Source organism: Oncorhynchus mykiss, chromosome 11 (genome assembly GCF_057628025.1).
Source record: "Oncorhynchus mykiss isolate SJ-2025 chromosome 11, ASM5762802v1, whole genome shotgun sequence".
NCBI classification, from domain to species: domain Eukaryota; kingdom Metazoa; phylum Chordata; class Actinopteri; order Salmoniformes; family Salmonidae; genus Oncorhynchus; species Oncorhynchus mykiss.
In genome coordinates this window covers 11076154-11096263 of record NC_143032.1, presented here as the reverse complement: position 1 = coordinate 11096263, position 20110 = coordinate 11076154, and the positions used below count along the sequence as shown (strand labels likewise).

Here is a 20110-nt window from a genome sequence, read left to right as displayed (position 1 = left end):
GATTCAGTTTATCAACCAGCTAATTATTAGAATCGGGTGTGCTAGATTAGGGTTGCCCTGTAGCGCTTAGGGTTGGAGAGCCCTAAACTAGAGTATAGTTGGAGGCCTCAGCCAGCACCACAGTGTGTGTAATATGTGACAGGGCCGTCTCACGGGACCCCAGTACCCAGCTGAGAGGACCCAGGAGGACCCACAGAGGGCGACGGAGCATCTTCACTTCACATACGCGTCTGATCTGCTTCCCCTGAGGAGCATGCAGGGTCACAATGTCCCAGCTGGCCACTCAGAACACACACACACACACACAATGGCTCTCAGACGCTGCTCAACGATGAGTCATGCGCAGATCTTTTATTTTCAGCTGTGGCTATTATCTCATTATCCTGCTTGTAAAAATTCTGGACACCGATTTGAAGGACCAAATAGCTGAATGTGATGACCTCTGCTTCTTAGTTTGAAGCGTGCTTGTGTTCAGGTCTAGACGAGTTACGTATCTAAATGTGTATAATAGCTCACATCACAATCACAGTACAGGCCACTTTACTTTGTTTTCTTTTCTTATAACATTTTATAAACGAGCCAGAGTACTACCAATGATTAATCACCTGGAACCAGCCAATGACTCGGCAATGAATCTACAGTTGGCAGTGTTTCTTTGTAGAAAAGAAGAAAGATCAATGCTGTTACACAGCGGATGCAGATCCCTTGGGGCTACATGCTGGCCATGGTATATGCAAATGGTTGCATATGTAATATAACGATACTGTCTTCAAAAGCGTTAACTGTTTGCATTGCCTCTCTATATGAGATATCAATATCAAATCATTTCTGGGTAACAAAAACTTACTGTGATTTGTTTTTGACCATTTTAATTGAAAACAAACAAAAATAGCAAGCAAGAATTTTGCTTGGACTGTCTAGGAGTGGGGAAAACTAGCTGTTATTGGAAAAGAGGTATGGAGCTCTCTTGTTGATCTAACAACCAATTTACCACCTGGTGATGTCATCAGGCAGTCCAAAACAATCCCACCAAAACAGGTTGACGTTTCAGGCTGTCTTTTCTAGCTCTTATCATGATTATGATTATCTTTTATTTATTTATATATATATATATATATATACAGTGCCTTGCGAAAGTATTCGGCCCCCTTGAACTTTGCGACCTTTTGCCACATTTCAGGCTTCACACATAAAGATATAAAACTGTATTTTTTTGTGAGGAATCAACAACAAGTGGGACACAATCATGAAGTGGAACGACATTTATTGGATATTTCAAACTTTTTTAACAAATCAAAAACTGAAAAATTGGGCGTGCAAAATTATTCAGCCCCTTTACTTTCAGTGCAGCAAACTCTCTCCAGAAGTTCAGTGAGGATCTCTGAACGATCCAATGTTGACCTAAATGACTAATGATGATAAATACAATCCACCTGTGTGTAATCAAGTCTCCGTATAAATGCACCTGCACTGTGATAGTCTCAGAGGTCCGTTAAAAGCGCAGAGAGCATCATGAAGAACAAGGAACACACCAGGCAGGTCCGAGATACTGTTGTGAAGAAGTTTAAAGTCGGATTTGGATACAAAAAGATTTCCCACGCTTTAAACATCCCAAGGAGCACTGTGCAAGCGATAATATTGAAATGGAAGGAGTATCAGACCACTGCAAATCTATCAAGACCTGGCCGTCCATCTAAACTTTCAGCTCATACAAGGAGAAGACTGATCAGAGATGCAGCCAAGAGGCCCATGATCACTCTGGATGAACTGCAGAGATCTACTGCTGAGGTGGGAGACTCTGTCCATAGGACAACAATCAGTCATGTATTGCACAAATCTGGCCTTTATGGAATAGTGGCAAGAAGAAAGCCATTTCTTAAAGATATCCATAAAAAGTGTCGTTTAAAGTTTGCCACAAGCCACCTGGGAGACATACTAAACATTTGGAAGAAGGTGCTCTGGTCAGATGAAACCAAAATTGAACTTTTTGGTAACAATGCAAAACGTTATGTTTGGCGTAAAAGCAACACAGCTGAACACACCATCCCCACTGTCAAACATGGTGGTGGCAGCATCATGGTTTGGGCCTGCTTTTCTTCAGCAGGGACAGGGAAGATGGTTAAAATTGATGGGAAGATGGATGGAGCCAAATACAGGACCATTCTGGAAGAAAACCTGATGGAGTCTGCAAAAGACCTGAGACTGGGACGGAGATTTGTCTTCCAACAAGACAGTGATCCAAAACATAAAGCAAAATCTACAATGGAATGGTTCAAAAATAAACATATCCAGGTGTTAGAATGGCCAAGTCAAAGTCCAGACCTGAATCCAATCGAGAATCTGTGGAAAGAACTGAAAACTGCTGTTCACAAATGCTCTCCATCCAACCTCACTGAGCTCGAGCTGTTTTGCAAGGAGGAATGGGAAAAAATGTCAGTCTCTCGATGTGCAAAACTGATAGACATACCCCAAGCGACTTACAGCTGTAATCGCAGCAAAAGGTGGCGCTACAAAGTATTAACTTAAGGGGGCTGAATAATTTTGCACGCCCAATTTTTCAGTTTTTGAGTTTATGAAATATCCAATGAATGCCGTTCCACTTCATGATTGTGTCCCACTTGTTGTTGATTCTCCACAAAAAAAGACAATTTTATATCTTTATGTTTGAAGCCTGAAATGTGGCAAAAGGTCGCAAAGTTCAAGGGGGCCGAATACTTTCGCAAGGCACTGTGTATATATATATATATATAACACAGACAAATCATGTTTTTCACTGCACTCTGCCTTTAAGTGGAGTCCTCTACGCTAATGGCGTGTCATGTTTCGCGGTGAATATTGAGCTTTAAAGTCATTTGGTCGCAGCGAATCAAATCAAATGTATTTATATAACCCTTCGTACATCAGCTGATATCTCAAAGTGCTGTACAGAAACCCAGCCTAAAACCCCAAACAGCAAGCAATGCAGGTGTAGAAGCACGGTGGCTAGGAAAAACTCCCTAGAAAGGACAAAACCTAGGAAGAAACCTAGAGAGGAACCAGGCTATGAGGGGTGGCCAGTCCTCTTCTGGCTGTGCCGGGTGGAGATTGTAACAGAACATGGCCAAGATGTTCAAATGTTCATAACTGACCAGCATGGTCAAATAATAATAATCACAGGCAGAACAGTTGAAACTGGAGCAGCAGCACTGCCAGGTGGACTGGGGACAGCAAGGAGTCATCATGTCAGGTAGTCCTGAGGTATGGTCCTAGGGCTCAGGTCCTCTGAGAGAGAGAAAGAGAGAATTAGAGAGAGCATACTTAAATTCACACAGGACACCGGATAGGACAGGAGAAGTACTCCAGATATAACAAACTGACCCTAGCCCCCCGACACATACACTACTGCAGCATAAATACTGGAGGCTGAGACAGGAGGGGTCAGGAGACACTGTGGCTCCAACCGAGGACACCCCCGGACAGGGCAAAACAGGAAGGATATAACCCCACCCACTTTGCCAAAGCACAGCCCCCACACCACTAGAGGGATATCTTCAACCACCAACTTACCATCCTGAGACCAGGCCGAGTATAGCCCACAAAGTTCTCCGCCACGGCACAACCCAAGGGGGGGCGCCAACCCAGACAGGAAGATCACATCAGTGACTCAACCCACTCAAGTGACGCACCCCTCCTAGGGATGGTATGAAAGAGCCCTAGTAAGCCAGTGACTCAGCCCCTGTAATAGGGTTAGAGGCAGAGAATCCCAGTGGAAAGAGGGGCACTCATCATTTGTTATTCATTGTTGCATCATCAGTTTCACATTTAAAGGAAAACAACACAACATTTATTTTTATGAGGTGAGTTATTTATTTATTTATTAATGCCAATCTGTATTTGAGGTGCTGCTGTTTGGAGGTCTTCCCTTTGCCACGTGAAGACTTTCAACCTTCATTCAACCTTCATTCTACCTTCAGTTATACCACCTTCACATTATTACTTATCATCCGCACATGAGTCTTCAGCGACACAGCCTTTCAGAACTGTGGTTAAGAGCCATTTGAATTTTGACTGACAATATGAAGCCACGGACACTGCTGTATATTGGCTGAAGCACATGGCAGAATGGATTCTTCTTCCCTCTCTTCCATTGTAATGACCGATCAGGCCTGTTTTGTGAGCAAGTTGGAGGAGGAGCAGAGATGGATTTAACAGAGATGACTGTGGCATACCTTGGCAGAAAATAGTTATATTTTGTAGTTTATTTGAAAATACCAACTTTTCAAATATTCAAGGTAGTCAAATGAAGTTGTATATAGTTTCAACTCCATGTCTCAAAAAAACAAATAATATTTGAAGAAACAAAAACTACAACCATTACATTTGAATTAGTCTAGTACACTGTATATGTAAAAAAATATATATTGTGTAGCTCAAATATGATTGTCAAATAGAGTGGAATAGTATAGGATATTGTATGTTCTCTATTCATTATGTTTCTATCTTCAACATGCAGTTCCAAATGTAGCCCTGCCATAAGTTGAAGGCAGCCAATCCAATAGTTTCAGAAAAGTAGTCACTTCCTGAGATCTGTATTCAAATAGTTTAGAAAAGTATTCACTTCAGAGATCTGTTTTGAAAAGTAGACACTTTCAGAGATCTGTATTCAATTAGTTTTTAGTCACCTCCAAAGTTACTATTTGTTCCCCTGGAAAATGAGTTGCTTTCAACAAAGCATAAAACTATAGTTATCCCAGGTCTGGACAGTGATAATTAAACTTCTGTACGTCACTGTATTCTCCTCGAACATGGACATGGGTCAGATGTGGTCCTGAACTGCAGAGGACATCCCCAACGTCGGTAGACTCCACTGGTCCGTGACATTTTGAAACCGTATGAGCTGAGGATGTAAAGACTCTTTTAAGCTTCCCCACTTAAGTTGTAAAAAAAAAAAAGTTTGAAGATTGAATGGCGGTTTATCATTAATCACAATTGATTATGCTTACTAATAACCATAGGAATCCATCTAATTTATCATAAGTAACATCAAAGCATTTTCAAAACAAAAATCTTATCTTATTCTACTAATCATGATTTAATAGTTCCACTCAAATACACAGTGTGAGGTCAGCGCTATCGTGTCATTAATGCTGCGAAACATTACTAAATGTTCTGGTTTCTTCCTGGCGGTGCTGCTACCATCAATCCAGTGACCACAAGAGTGCCTTCATCACTGGGGGCATGATAGTGGATGTAGTTTGTGTGCTTCAATGTGAAACCGGAGGTCTGCTGTTACTGACACGTTAGATTAGATTAGCTTTTGTTAGCTCTAGCGCTAACCCGGCAGTAAGCAAATTGGTTTCTCGGGGGAGGTGTGCAGGTAGTCCGTATATGGTTAAAACGCATGCAGGCTTTGGTAGCAGCGGTCTGTTTTGTACTGACAGGAGTTTCATGCTCCCTGGGGGATGGAAAAAATGCAACCGCCACGGGGGATTCTCAGAATGTTTTAAGAAGTGTTTGCCAGGAAATCCATTTGTTTTTGGTCTGTTAGCGCAGTGTTTGAAGTCCTGGGGCTCGCAGCATTACAGAATCAAACTGCCCTGACTTGTTCACTGGACTCCATAACTCTCGCATTCAGGTGTCGGTAAATCGATCAGGAACACTCAATCATTTAAATACGTAAATAACTTGACGAGGCTTCACGGTCCTACTGTCACAGATCATGGGACACCGGTAGAGTGTCAGTCTTCTGACGCATTGTCAAGCTGTCTGGTATTTCTTATGCAGTCTCTCACACACACACACACATTATTATTTTGTATTATAATTATTATCACACGGTGGAGTGTCAGTCTCCTGACGCGTTGTCAAGCTGTCTGATATTATTTCTTAGCAGTAACACACACACACATACACACACACACACACACACATACATACACACACCCACACACACATTAATTTGGATTATTATTATTACACACACAAGTTGAGATGATTTAGTAATGAGGGAGAAGCCATCCCTGGAGCCAGGATGTCTCCCTAGTGAGACACACCATGTCTGCTCTGTCCCCCTGCAGCCCACTGCCTCACTCCTATACCGCCCCAGAAGATGGACACCACCAGACATTAACATATCTCCAGTGCTCCTGTCTGCTGGCTCTCCACACGTTTGAAATTCATCTCTTCTCTCCAGTAACATTTGAGCAAGACGCTTCCTCGGCTATGCCCACAGGGAAAGGGAGGGGGAAGGGTGGGGGCGCTTTAAAAGGCCCTTTATGTTTTCCTCTGCTCTCTCTCTCCCCCCGTAGCCTGAAGGCTGGGAAATCGCAGTTTCACTCAGATGGAGGGGTGTGTGTCGTTGAAACAAAGCAGACAGATCCAAAACACTGCAACACAGTAAAGCCCCTGCTTTAGATAGAAACATTGCCATGGTAACTACTGTACCGTTGTCAATTTTCTCCTGAGCTTGTTATTTTGATGGAGCAAAATAGGGCAGGGTAATTGAATTTGTTTGTCTAAAAATACGTACATAATAATGTTCGCGTTCTTTTCACATCGATTAAAACCTTTTCAGTTTGATCTCTTCTGTCGTCCAATCAAATAGCATGGTGATGGTACGCTTTATTGTTTTATTTGTAGAAAACACAGGGGGAGGATGTTGGTTCTAGAATAGGAGGGTCAAATGCTGTCGGCTGCATACTGCCCATTGTGGTTCCCTGGTTAGATTTCCGCCTCCGAAAGACACATATTTGTCTTTTTTTAAATTTATTGACAAAAATTATATTTGGGTTTGGAAAGATAGGCTACGTTACAATCTACAGGACAATACATGTTAAAGGTAGAATCAGGGATATTCCATCGATGCAGAAAGTAAACAGCATTGTGGGTAAATTTATGCAACAACTAAGAGGATTGAAGCGCAATGCTCAACATCTTTGCTGTTTTGGTCCCGTGGCTACCATGCTGTAACAGCGTGAAGCGAACCCGTGCACATGCGCAGTACTGTGTGAGAGCCAAGTCTTGCATCTCTCTCATCTTAATATCTGTGCAGTGCTGCTCGTGGCAACTTCAAATCGCAGTCTCTTATTTCTATTCTGTTTTTGAAATGTACCAAAAATAACAATAATAATTTATAAAAGCAAAGAAACACAAGACACTTTGTTATCAGTTAAAGCATTATAATAAATATTGATTACAATCAAACCTTATTTTTGCATTATAAAAACTTGTGTATAAAATCAATGTTTTGTTAATCAGCTTCTTGTGGAACTTGATGTGTGTGTTTCAATGAATCACTGGAAAACAATATTTCCTTCTTTGGTAGGTTTTTAAATCAAAAAGTAACATCACTCCTACAGCATATGTTATATTTTACTGTATGTTCACGAGATTCAATTCTCCCTGCAACTTCACCAGGCTGCTGCTGTGTTCACTGCTCTGTGACCCTGAACGCCAGATTTCATGCTTATTTGATCCGACTGCTATCCGTGGTGCTGAATATCAGATATTGTCACTATTGCACTTGAAAAGGGCTGTAATTTCTTGTGTGGCTCCCTCAACACCTTTTTATTTTTTTGTGTGCGTGGAAACAAAATGTCTCTTCCATTCATAAAGGTTGCAGACCCTGTGCTAAGGTGATCCAATCCGTGTTCCCTGTCTAGTTTCTCGGCCCTATATTTTGTTGTGGCGTAATTGTGCGCTCCCCATTACGGGGCTGTGCTGTGAACTTCCTTTCTCTAAGGGCGCTGTACCATGGCACAATGATCAAAGTTGTATGATCAAAGTAGGCCTGTGTTCCTGTAATGACATTAAAGCTTTCTGTGTCGCGCCTGTTTTTTTTTTCACAAACAGGAAGGAGGTGATATTCAGACTGTGGCAGGGTTTGTGGCTGTGTCTGCTGTCGGCAGGAAGTCAACTAAATGGAGGGAGCTCTAGAGTTGTTTAATTGACAATAATTGTATACAAAAAAAAATGTATTAGGTCTTGTCATCTCAAAATCCACAAATTTAAGTGACTTTATACTGTTACCTTTTTAGAACCTTAAACTGTAATTTAGCCATTATCTAACTAAAAAAAAAAACATGTTAATTGGACAGCACTTCAAATCTATTGCATTGTCTATGCAAGTTATTAGATTGTTCGTAATAATACCAAACAACACCGTAAAATGTAATTGGACGACAGCTTCAAAAGGTAAGAGCAGAAAGGCAATAGAAAGGCAATTTTAGTTGAGACTAGCAGTCGAAAGGATACTATATCTGTTCACATTGTCTGCATGTATTCCAGTTCTCACAGAAATCCCCTCACACTATACCATATTGTGTGCAATATAACACTGATGACACACTGATTTCAATCTTAATCATAATAATCATCTTTAACTATTAAAAACCCTTTAGCGTAGGCTCAAGACTTTAGTTATATTTGGTCACCGGAGCAGCAAACCTAGACAAATGTCACAGTTGACAAGCGTGTCAAACTCATCTCTGCTCCGTTGAGACATCGCTAGGAGACAACTAGAAGAAAAACAGCATGTCCTATATCTGACCCTGTTCCTGCTGTCAGGACAGACAGACCTGAAACACGCATTCACACACCCAGAGACACAGAGAGACACACACACACACTCTTTCTCCCATACATACTGAGACACACACACACACTCTTTCTCCCATACATACTGAGACACACACACACTCTCTTTCTCCCATACATACTGACACACACACACTCTCTTTCTCCCATACATACTGACACACACACACACTCTCTTTCTCCCATACATACTGAGACACACACACACACTCTCTTTCTCCCATACATACTGACACACACACACACACACACACTCTCTTTCTCCCATACATACTGACACACAGACCCACTCACACACAAACACACACTCAAAGCTCGCCCCACTTTGTGCTGCCTGCCAAAACTCAGGGTGGATCTTGGTTATAGAAAGGGCATTTTAGCTGGTCTCTTCATCAGTCAGTCATGACAACCATTAGTGCATCCCCTAGTCCATTGGCCTACTAACAAATCAGGAGCACTTCATCCTTCTTATCTACCGCTGTGTGCTACGGATAATGAAGAGAGATGCATCTGCACTGTGCTGTCAAATGGGACTAAGTAATGGATTATTCCTTTACTCCTCTGTTTTGGCACAATGGCATAAGAGTATTAGATATGTAAGATTATTGGAAAATAAGGAAAGGAAGCTGAAAGCAAAATGCTTTGTTCGTTGATGCACTGCAAAATCAAAAGGAAAAAATAACTCAAGTCTTAGACCTGTCGCTTGACTTTACTACTGTGCGTTTTGTACACTTGAATAAACACTCTCTCGCTCTCCCTCTGTCTGTCCGTTTGTCCGTCTGTCTGTCTGTAAGTGATCTCACTCATTCACTAACAGTCACATTGGCAACACATTAATAACATGTTTACCCATCCTCTCTCTTTCCCCCCTCCAGAGAGCAGTCTGGATAGCCTGCAGCAGGCCCTCCACCAGTCTGTGTTCCTGTCGGCCATGTCGGCTCAACCCGGACGGGACCTACCCCTGTGCTGGGAGCAGCACTGCAAGCTGCTGCCTGGGGTGGCCGGATTGCAGGCCAGCTGCGTGGCCCACTGGACCGTGGATGAGGTGAGAGCACACATACATCCACACGCTCTCGCATACAGTTGAAGTCGGAAGTTTACATACACCTTAGCCAAATACATTTCAACTCAGTCTTTCACAATTTCTGACATTTAATCCTAGTAAATATTCCCCGTCTTAGGTCAGTTAAGATCACCACTTTATTTTAAGAATGTGAAATGTCAGAATAATAGTAGAGAGAATTATTTATTTCAGCTTTTATTTATTCCATCACATTCCCAGTTGGTCAGAAGCCCATTCCTCCTGACAGAGCTGGTGTAACTGAGTCAGGTTTATAGGCCTCCTTGCTGAAACAAATGGAGGGGTGAGGGGATGGGGGTGATTTTGAGATTCAGCCGATGTCTTACCTTAGTTTGTTTCTTCATCTGGTATTGTATCTTGTACAGGTTATTATAGGCCCTTAAATAGGTTATTATAGGTTATTATAAGCCATTGTACAGGCCCTTGTATTGTTGACTTTGCTGTACAAGTGGCTTGCTGCAGTGTTAAGGATTCTATTTTCCCTTAGTTCACTTATAGAAAACATTATTCCCTTTATATGAACGTTTGTTATGTAACCCAGTTGTCTGTCAGTTGGGTTTATAGGAACCAGCGTCCTCCCTCATGTAAAGTACTGTCCAGTCTGTCTCCTCTCCACGCTGTCATTTCTCTTCTACTGTTGATATCAGGCTTCATGAGCTTGACAAAGGCACATCACCATAGCAACCAGGTGTGGCCGTAAACTTTGACACTAGCAACCAGAGAGCCTCGTGGTAAATAGACTCAGAGATTTGACTGTTTGTTTACAGTTGATGCATTGTGGACATAAAGGAGAGAGTGGTAGATATGCAGTGGTAATGTGTAGGCGTATGAATAATGTTTTCAATCATTTTATTGATGTGGTTAGTCCTCGCCGTTCCCTCAGTCTGCTCTATTGAACAGACTAGCATCATTTATTAGTCCCTTTGTATTGTGGTTTAAACCTGCTTTGTCAAGCCAAATTGATATCAATCCAAATCTATTGAAATGTCAGCCGTCACTTGAGAAAAAGAAAAATCCTTGGATGTTTGCCTCTCTGGTTCGAGTACGAGACTCAAATGAAATATCAGAATCCCTCAGCGAGGCCGCTCCACTCTTAAGAATTAATTGACATGCCTACGTACCCGTCTAAACGGCGTGCGCGATACGGCCAACGCCACGATCCTCCTGCGGTTGCTAAGCACTCTCTCTTCATCTCTGTTGATTCATGAAATGAGGCTACCGGACTTAATGTGATTATTCCCCTTTCGCTACACACACACACACCTTCTCCGCTCCTCACTGCCGCCACTGAGCATCTCCAACGGTAACGAGGTCAAACACCTGTGTTACGGGTTTGAGTATTTTCCAACTAATGCGGGCACCAATGAGGCACACCAGGGGGAAGAAAGAGAGGAGGGAAGATAGGAAAGAGAGAAGAGGAGCGAAAGATCTGACCCCCTCACAGCACAGATTGAAGAGAGAGATGCTACAGTAGAGGTAACCAAGACTATCTCTGAACTCACAACAGCAACGCAACGTGTTGTGGGACATTCAGATATATATTGGGAATGTTATTATTCATCATAACCAATCACGTTAATTCCAAAGAGGGTTATAGTTTGAATGAACAAATGGTAATTTGGGCTACTGTCCTCCAAAGAGTTTGATTTGGCTAATGAGAGGCAAGGGGGGTCACCTGGGACGGCAGTAGGGTTAGTAGGGCTGAAGCAGTGAAGAGTGGTGGCTAGCTGTGTTACCTGTGTGAATGTGAAATAATCAGTAAAGAAACCCAGCATCGAAGATGCAACATTACGTTGAACAAACGCACCCCTCTGACGTCTAGAATAAGGCATCACGTAGGCTTTTCTGGACGTTTCAATCTGCAAAGTTCAGTGTTGTGCCTGCCGAATATGGCCCAGGCTTGTCTTATGACAGCAACCTGCAAACCTGCAGAGAGGGGGAGGATAGAATGTCATCAAGTTTTATCGGAGGTGGATGTTTTGTCTTGGCGGTTGTGGGGATATGGCTGAGTGGAAGGTGTGAGATTGCAGTAGAGAGAAAGAGAGGAGGACTGTAAAGGGATCGACTAGAGGGAGAAGAGCACTGCTTGAGTAACACCCACCAACACCCCCCCCCCCAGCCTACAGATGTTTCCCTACTTCACCCATGCCCCTCATAGTCAGGAAGTCCTTAGCCAAGGTTCTATAGCTTAAGCCTATAGCTTGATAGTCAAGAGCAGTACTGAATGGGCACAGTTCACTATCACCAATCAGCCAGCACTTCTCCAACCTAACCAGTAGCTAATTGATTGGTTTTAGCATTGCACCATGTAATAGCAGACACTATCATCCAAAGCACTGTGCAAACATATAAAAAATAATATTACAATCCTTTTGGGAATTGTACCCACAGCCTTGGCATTGTTAGCATCACACTTTTACCTACTGAGCCACAGTCCTGGAGCATCAGTATCTCCTGTATCTTCATCAACCCTCTCATACATATCTATTAAGATGGTACGTCCTGTGCATTTCCCATCTCCTTTCAGCATTCAGCTGGGACATACTGTAGTTAAGGTACTAGAAACTCAGGCTGAATCTTTCATTCATGGGGTTCATTATCCTGCCAGCTCTTGATCCCGATCATATCTATTGACTCATTCCACTACAGTGACACTACAATGACTATAACCCATCTGGCATTCAACTCCCACAACCCCCCTCTCTATCAAAGAGAGAGAGAGTTCTTCAAAAGCGGCGCTTTCAAACGGAAAGGTCAATGTTTCAGGCCCCTTTGCCTGGACTCCTGCGAGGCCAATTATAGCCCATCATATTTTCCTAAGGGGCGAAAGAAGAGAGGGTGTCAGCAGCCGACGTGGAGGAGAGGAGAATGTCCTCTTGTGCCACCCTCCGTGGGAGTAGTGCTGGGAGTCTCACTAAATTGCCATGGGACCAGCCTCGCAAAGGCTCTGGTCTAAGTGTGCTGCTCTCGCACCCAGGACTGTAACAGGCTTCTAATGCGTGAACCACTCCTGCCACACTTTAACACACACTGGCTGGAGAGGTTTACCATGCCAATATGGCTGACGAAAACACTTCGCTTACTGAGCCATTTGCATTTGTGGCGCTGGAGCACATACTCGGAATTGTATGGTGTGTTAGGATGAAGCTTGGATCAAGGAGGATGGATGTTAACCAGGATTTATGATTGTTTGGGAAAGGTTTTCAAAAGTTACAAATTGATATTGTTGGTAGTAAATGGGTGATGGTGTACGTAAAGTGTTGTCATTGGTAATAACATCCTCACAGGCTGATGCTTTTGAAACTGGATAACTGTTTTGATTCTTTAGTAATTCCAGCACAAATTTAGATTTCCCGATTTGAACTCCAACCCACTTTAGAAATATATAGAAATATATGTCTTGATCAGTTTTTTTTTTAAAGAACTTTCATACATAGCATTTAGCTAATCATGACCCAGGGACTACAGTATGTCGCAGTTCAGATGTCTCTCCTCACTGTAATGTAGACAGACACTGACATTACTCTGTCTGATGTCGAGGCCAGATATTTGACATGTCACTCAGGTAGCATGCAGTCCGCTGCAGCTAGTGCTAGCAGACTGTTTCAGCCTTGCTAGACCTACCACGGTAGACCTGGATTCAAATGGTACCTGTTTGCTTTCGGATACTTAAGCTGTGCTTGGTTGAGCTTGAGCTTAACCAATGGAATTAAGCGTGCAAACTCCACCCATCTGGCACTCCAGGTAGGCTAAATCAAATGCTCAAATGATTTTAAAGAAAACAAATAGTATTTGAACCCGGTACAGGCTACTGGCCAGTTCCTTCAAGGAGCCATGTACAGATGCTGCATTTTCACGATTCTGCATAGCAGAGATGGAAACACCTTATTGGTCTCCACAGACTCATAACCTGTAGCGACAGCATCCTCTAGCTCCATTGACATCTATGAACACTGACATTCAATTGCTGTGCCTTCTAGCCACTGTGGCCTTGTTCAGATTCTCTTGAAACGCACTCTTCCTTCCAGTCATGTCAGATACGTGATTACTTCAAGGCAGGAAGGATCCATTTTAAGAACAGGGCCTGGGTCTGAGTGGAGAGGGACATCTGTGTTTATTTTTGGACTGGCCAGTGATGCACATTGAGGTAATAGATTTTGGGAGGTGTTATTTCAGTGTGTTAGCGAGGTGAGGTCTGAAGGGTCTGAGACTTGACCAAACTGCTGTTTCATAATCAGTCCTATAGCTCAGCTGTTTAGCACACCCTCATGTAGCATGAATGCAAAAAAAACATGACATCAGCGAGATCAGCTATTATGGGATAGCTGTTATGTTGTTTTTCTGTCAACACTTACTCTGATTTTATTTACTGAAACCCTTCATCTTAAGGCCTAAATAACAATTTTAAAGGAATGACATAGCATATGTCATGATCAGTCATGACTTGTTATGTTATGTTATGTTATGTTGGCCTTATGACTGGGAGAGTTCAAGCAAAGTGTTACTATGGTAATTACACAAGATACAGTTGAAGTCAGAAGTTTACATACACCGTAGCCAAATACATTTAAACTCAGTTTTTCACAATTCCTGAAATCCTAGTAAAAATTCCCTGTCTTAGGTCAGTTAGGATCACCAGTTTATTTTAAGAATAATAGTAGAGAGAGTGATTTATTTCAGCTTTTATTGAATTCATCACATTCCCAGTTGGTCAGAAGTTCACATTCACTCAATTGGTACTTGGTAACATTGCCTTTAAATTGTTTAACTTGGGTCAGATGTTTCGGGTAGACTTCCACAACCTTCCCACAATAAGTTGGGTTAATTTTGGCCCATTCCTCCTGACAGAGCTGGTGTAACTGAGTCAGGTTTGTAGGCATCCTTGCTCGCATACTCTTTTTTTCAGTTCTGCCCACACATTTTTCAATAGGATTGAGGTCGGGGCTTTGTGATGGCCAATCCAATACCTTGACTTTGTTGTTCTTAAGCCATTTTGCCACAACTTTGGAAGTATGTTTGGGGTCATTGTCCATTTGGAAGACCCATTTGCGACCGAGGTTTAACTTCCTGCGGATCAGTGTGATGCTGGTGAAATCACAAGTGCAATACATCAAAATAAAGCTTTATTTGTTGTTAATCCAGCCGTCATGTCAGATTTCAAAAAGGCTTTACGGCGAAAGCAAACCATGCGATTATCTGAGGACAGCGCCCAGCACACAAATCCATAACAAATCATTTTCAACCAGGGAGTTGCGACACGAAAGTCAGAAATAGCGATATAATATATGCCTTACTTTTGAAGATCTTCTGTTGGCACTCCAAAAGGTCCCAGGTACATTACAAATGGTCATTTTTGTTTGATAAACTCCTTTATATCCATAAAAACTCAATTTAGCTGTCACGCTTCAGTCAATAATCTACTCCGTTTCCTTCCTTCAAAATGCATACAAAATTAATCCCAAACATTACAAATAAACTTATCCAAACAAGTCAATCAATGTTTATAATCACACCTTAGGTACCCTATGCAAATAAATAAATAAACGATAACGTTTAAGACGGAGAATCGTCTTAAAGAATCGTTATTGTCTTTACCAGAGAAAAATACCAAAATACACGCTCTCATTCACGCGCTTGGAAACACTACAGCCAAAATGGGAGCCACCTAGAAAGACTACAATTTCTGGCTAATTTTTCCAAACTCCAGCCTGAAACTCTTTCTAAAGACTGTTGACATCTAGTGGAAGCCCTAGGAACTGCAATCAGGCACGATTTCTCCCTATTATAAAAGTCCCAGCCATTGAAATCAGTGGTAGGACGAAAAAAAGTTTTTTGAATGGTTTGTCCTCGGGGTTATTATTTTAACAGTTTTAGAAACTTTAGAGTGTTTTCTATCCAAATCTACCAATTATATGCATATCCTAGCTTCTGGGCCTGAGTAGCAGGCAGTTTACTTTGGGCACGCTTTTCATCCGGACGTCAAAATACCACCCCCTATCCCAAAGAAGTTAACTTCCTGACTGATGTCTTGAGATGTTGCTTCAATATATCCACATCATTTTCCTTCCTCATGAAGCCATCTATTTTGGGAAGTGCACCAGTCCCTCCTGCAGCAAAGCACCCCTACAACATGATGCTGCCACCCCTGTGCTTCACGGTTGGGATGGTGTTCTTTGTCTGGCAAGCAAGCATCCCCCTTTTTCCTCTAAACATAATGATGGTCATTATGGCCAAACAGTGTTATTTTTGTTTCATCAGACCAGAGGACATTTCTCCAAAAAGTATGATGTTTGTCCCCATATGCAGTTGCAAACCGTAGTCTGGCATTTTTATGGCGGTTTTAGAGCAGTGGCTTCTTGCTTGCTGATGTCAATATAGGACTCGTTTTTACTGTGGATATAGATACTTTTGTACCTGTTTCCTCCAGCATCTTCACAAGGTCCTTTGCTGTTGTTCTGGGATTGATTTGCACATCTCACACCAAAGTACGTTCATCTCTAGGAGACCAAACACGTCTCCTTCCTGAGCGGTATGATGGCTGTGTGGTCCCATGGTGTTTATACTTGCGTACTATTGTTTGTACAGATGAACGTGGTACCTTCAGGCATTTGGAAATTGCTCCCAAGGATGAACCAGACTTGTGGTGGTCTCTAATTATTTTTCTGAGGTCTTGGCTGATTTCTTTTGATTTTCTATGATGTCAAGGAAAGAGGCACTGAGTTTGAAGGTAGGCCTTGAAATACATCCACAGGTACACCTCCAATTGACTCAAATTATGTCAATTAGCCTATCAGAAGCTTCTAAAGATATGAGATCATTTTCTGGAGTTTTCCAAGCTGAATAAAGGCCCAGTCAATTTAGTGTATGTAAACTTCTGACCCACTGGAATTGTGATCCAGTGAATTACAAGTGAAATAATCTGTCTGTAAACAATTGTTGGAAAAATTACTTGTGTCATGCACAAAGTAGATGTTCTAATTGACTTGTCAAACTATTGTTTGTTAACAAGACATTTGTGGAGTGGTTGAAAAACGAGTTTTAATGACTCCAACCTAAGTGTATGTAAACTTCCGACTTCAACTGTATCTGCCATTGAGACGGTCTCCCAGACGCTAAACTGTCTGTCCTCTGCTTGTCTTTGTCCAGGTGGCTGACTTCATCCACTCTCTCCCCGGCTGCGATGAACAAGCCAATCAGTTCAAAGAGGAGGTAAGAGGACACAACATCTGGACCTCCTCTAGTCTCCCAGTCTGGAGTCATCTAAGAGTTTTAAGGCTTGTCTTCCTCCGTAAGGCTAAGTAAATGAGGGGAAACGTGCGGAGTAGCCTTTGCTGTTACAGTTGTCTGCAACAAAACACCCAGAGGAATGGATTCCCCTCTTTTTTTCCCCCCCTCCCCTGTGTTTGGTTAGGGTTAGTTTGCGTTGAGAATTATACTGACGTAAGGAGACATCACTGGAATACAAAGCAATTCATTGGAAGCTAATAGCGGTAGTGATTAGCATTCCGAGCACAGCCATATTTGATTTGCCTCAGCTAATCTGACTACAGTATTTGCCACTGGTCTCTTGGTTGTTGAAATCCCTCTTTCAGCAATCCCAGTTGAGGCTCCACAGTTGTGAAACCCTACCTCTTTGAAGAGTTATTGTAAATAACTCTCACCCCCCCCCCCCCCCCCCCAAATACTAGTACTGTATTTGCTGATATATACTTTGAGGAAAAATGTACTTGATGTAATGTGTTATCTTAAGATGAATGCGCTCATTGTAAGACTCAAATGTAAAATGTGTATTGTGACTGGCATGTCTAGTCGTTGGACAAGACATCACAATCTGATCCAACTGATAAGTACTTGATTACCATTTCATAAATTAAATAGGAATTGTATGACTAGTGTCCACTGATCAAACTGCTCATACTCTATATAGTGACATATAACATAGGGCCATCTGTAGCCCTTAGAGAGTGAGAGGGATTTTTTTTTACCTCTCTCACTGGGTTCAATTGACTGCACATCAGCTGTTGACCCATGCTGTAATCTGATTGGTTGTCTTCCAACAGCAAATCGACGGGAAGGCCTTGTTGCTGCTGACCCAGCTCGACATCGTCAAGATCATGAGTGTAAAACTCGGCCCTGCCCTCAAGATCTACAACTCTATCTTAATGTTCAAGCACGCTGAGGACAACCAATCGGCAGCCGGCAACGCCAACACATGAAGCATCGGAAGCCACACCCACCAGACCCATCTTATGTGTCTGTCAAACACATAGGTTCCTGCTCCTTCTCTTTGGCCTACAGGCACTTGAGTTCAAGGACTTAAACTAAAGCCGATACATGATCTGTCCAGACCTATGGACTTTCAGGTTACTGTGTGTGTGTGTGTGTGTGTGTGTGTGTGTGTGTGTGTCTTGGACACAGCCTCAATCTGCCTTTAATACTCAAACGTAGGTGTCATGAAGGTTAACTCAACAAAACCCGCATTTCCAGATATACAGCAAAGTTTTCTATGTCTTTTACGCTGTAACTTCTCCCTTCTTTACTTTCCCTTACAGATGTGACAATCACCACCAACAGTATAAAGCCATGACAAACCTGTGCTTTTTCTGGGTCATCACGGTGCTACGTGTATTCCGAATACAAACAGTCTACATCACAGTACGGGAGTTGACCTCTGGTACCAGTTTACGATCTCTGTCTACCGACTCAAACTGAGATGCATACTGTAAACGTGTCTGCCATTTTGATTCTATTTTGTATGAATGTTAATTATGATATGTTACAGTACTTGTATGGACTCACCTATATTTATTGTGAAAAATATCTAGGTGTTTGCATAGTTGAAGGAAATTAATATATTATATATGAGCAAATTGTTTTTGAAAATATCAAAAGGGTTTTTGTTTTAAATTCAGAATTTATTTAATTTGATAATATTATTTAATTTGCATATTAGAAGAATGAAAAATAATTTACGTTTAAGGAAAATGTAAAACCATGGGATAGTTTTGAGCTGAAGATAATCTAAATAAGTATAATTTCTGTTATTATAATGTTTTATTAGTTGAGATATCTTAGACTTACTTTTTGTGGAAACTGTAACTCTAGAGTCAGTTAACATGTATGTTTGTCTTTATGAACTCTTTGCTCCATTCGGATAGACCAGGACCAATATTGTCTGTTTAGTTTTTACATTTTACCATTGGGGGTAAGTTCTCTCACAGTCACAATAGGTTGAAGGTGTTTTCTTATTATTGAAGAACAGCATACTTGCTCTTCTGCACAATTTAAGAGTTTAATCTTATATTTTGCTATAACTTGGAATTTAAGCTATATACTGAAACAAATGCTCTATCATTTGCTCTCTAGTCTTCATATACATGTTGCTACTAAAATGCAACCAAACTCCATTGAAACTTCAGGAATGTGAAGAAACTTTTCACTGTACTTTCTGCTATTTTTTTTTTCCTTATAGGGACTTTCTCTCTATCCCAAAATGTTGAGCATACAGAAAGGTATATTTTATTCTGATGCTGCTTGTCTTTCTTACTGCTTTAATGTGTCAGACTGCTGTTTTAGTGCATGGAAAATACCGCTTAATTTTGGTACAACCTCCAATATGGAGGTAGATATCCACCGAAACATATTTAGGAGACTCACAATCTATTTGGGGTGATATCTACCTTCATTTATCGCTCCCTTATCTATGAAAATGACAACTAATTTAACCGTGAATATATGGGCTGTACATATTTGTAAACCCTGTTTCTTACACGGAATTAACACTTTGTACAACTCGATGGATTCATATTACGTGATTTCACAACCCAAATAAACAGTGCAAAGGCCCTGTTGTCTCTGGAACTTTTTCTTCTCAAGCTAATTCAGCATTATTTAAATACTTTTTTGGACGACCGCAGTGCAAAGCCTCAAGCCCAAACTGAATTCTAACTTTCAAAGTCCCCCTTTGACATTATTGTTATGTACTGAAATGGAAATAAATGTACTGTGGCCGGGAGTTATTCATCTGCAGATAGTGCTATTTTGAAGACCACTTTCTATTTGATTTGCACAGCAGCGTGTTCTGGTGGACGGAGTCGACAATTGATCTGGATACTGGCAGTCCTGTGTGGTGTGACACGTTCAGTTCTGACAGCAAATGAGTCATCCACTGCTGCACAACCAGACTGACAATGAAACACTGCTGTGCAAATCAAATCAAATGTTATTGGTCACATGCACCGAATACAACAGGCGTAGACTTGACAGTGAAATGCTTACTTACGAGCCCATTCCTAACAATGCAGAGTTAGAAAATAAGACAAATATTTGCGAAATAAAAAAAGGAAACAGTAACACAAATACAATAATGTGGCTGTATGCAAAGAGTACCAGTACCAAGTCAATGTGCAGGGGTATGAGGTAATTGAGGTAATACAGTATGTACAGTTGAAGTCG

The 20110-nt window shown here is 41.6% G+C and overlaps 1 protein-coding gene across 21 annotated transcripts in view; it reads left to right on the top strand.

Moving 5' to 3' along the window:
* Positions 1-19500, top strand: part of LOC110535260 (lethal(3)malignant brain tumor-like protein 4) — a 127315-nt gene extending 107815 nt beyond the window's left edge. For 11 of the 21 annotated variants that reach the window (XM_090189377.1, XM_036934842.2, XM_036934846.2 and 8 more), the window contains 3 exons: positions 9450-9619; positions 16802-16864; positions 17716-19500. In XM_090189377.1, coding sequence (XP_090045503.1) covers positions 9450-9619; positions 16802-16864; positions 17716-17871 — 389 coding nt within the window. In that variant the 3' untranslated portion in view covers positions 17872-19500. The remainder of the gene's footprint in view (positions 1-9449; positions 9620-16801; positions 16865-17715) is intronic. The other 10 variants (XR_016484360.1, XR_005034557.2, XR_016484366.1 and 7 more) reach the window with 2 other exon arrangements.
* Positions 19501-20110: the final 610 nt, after the last annotated feature.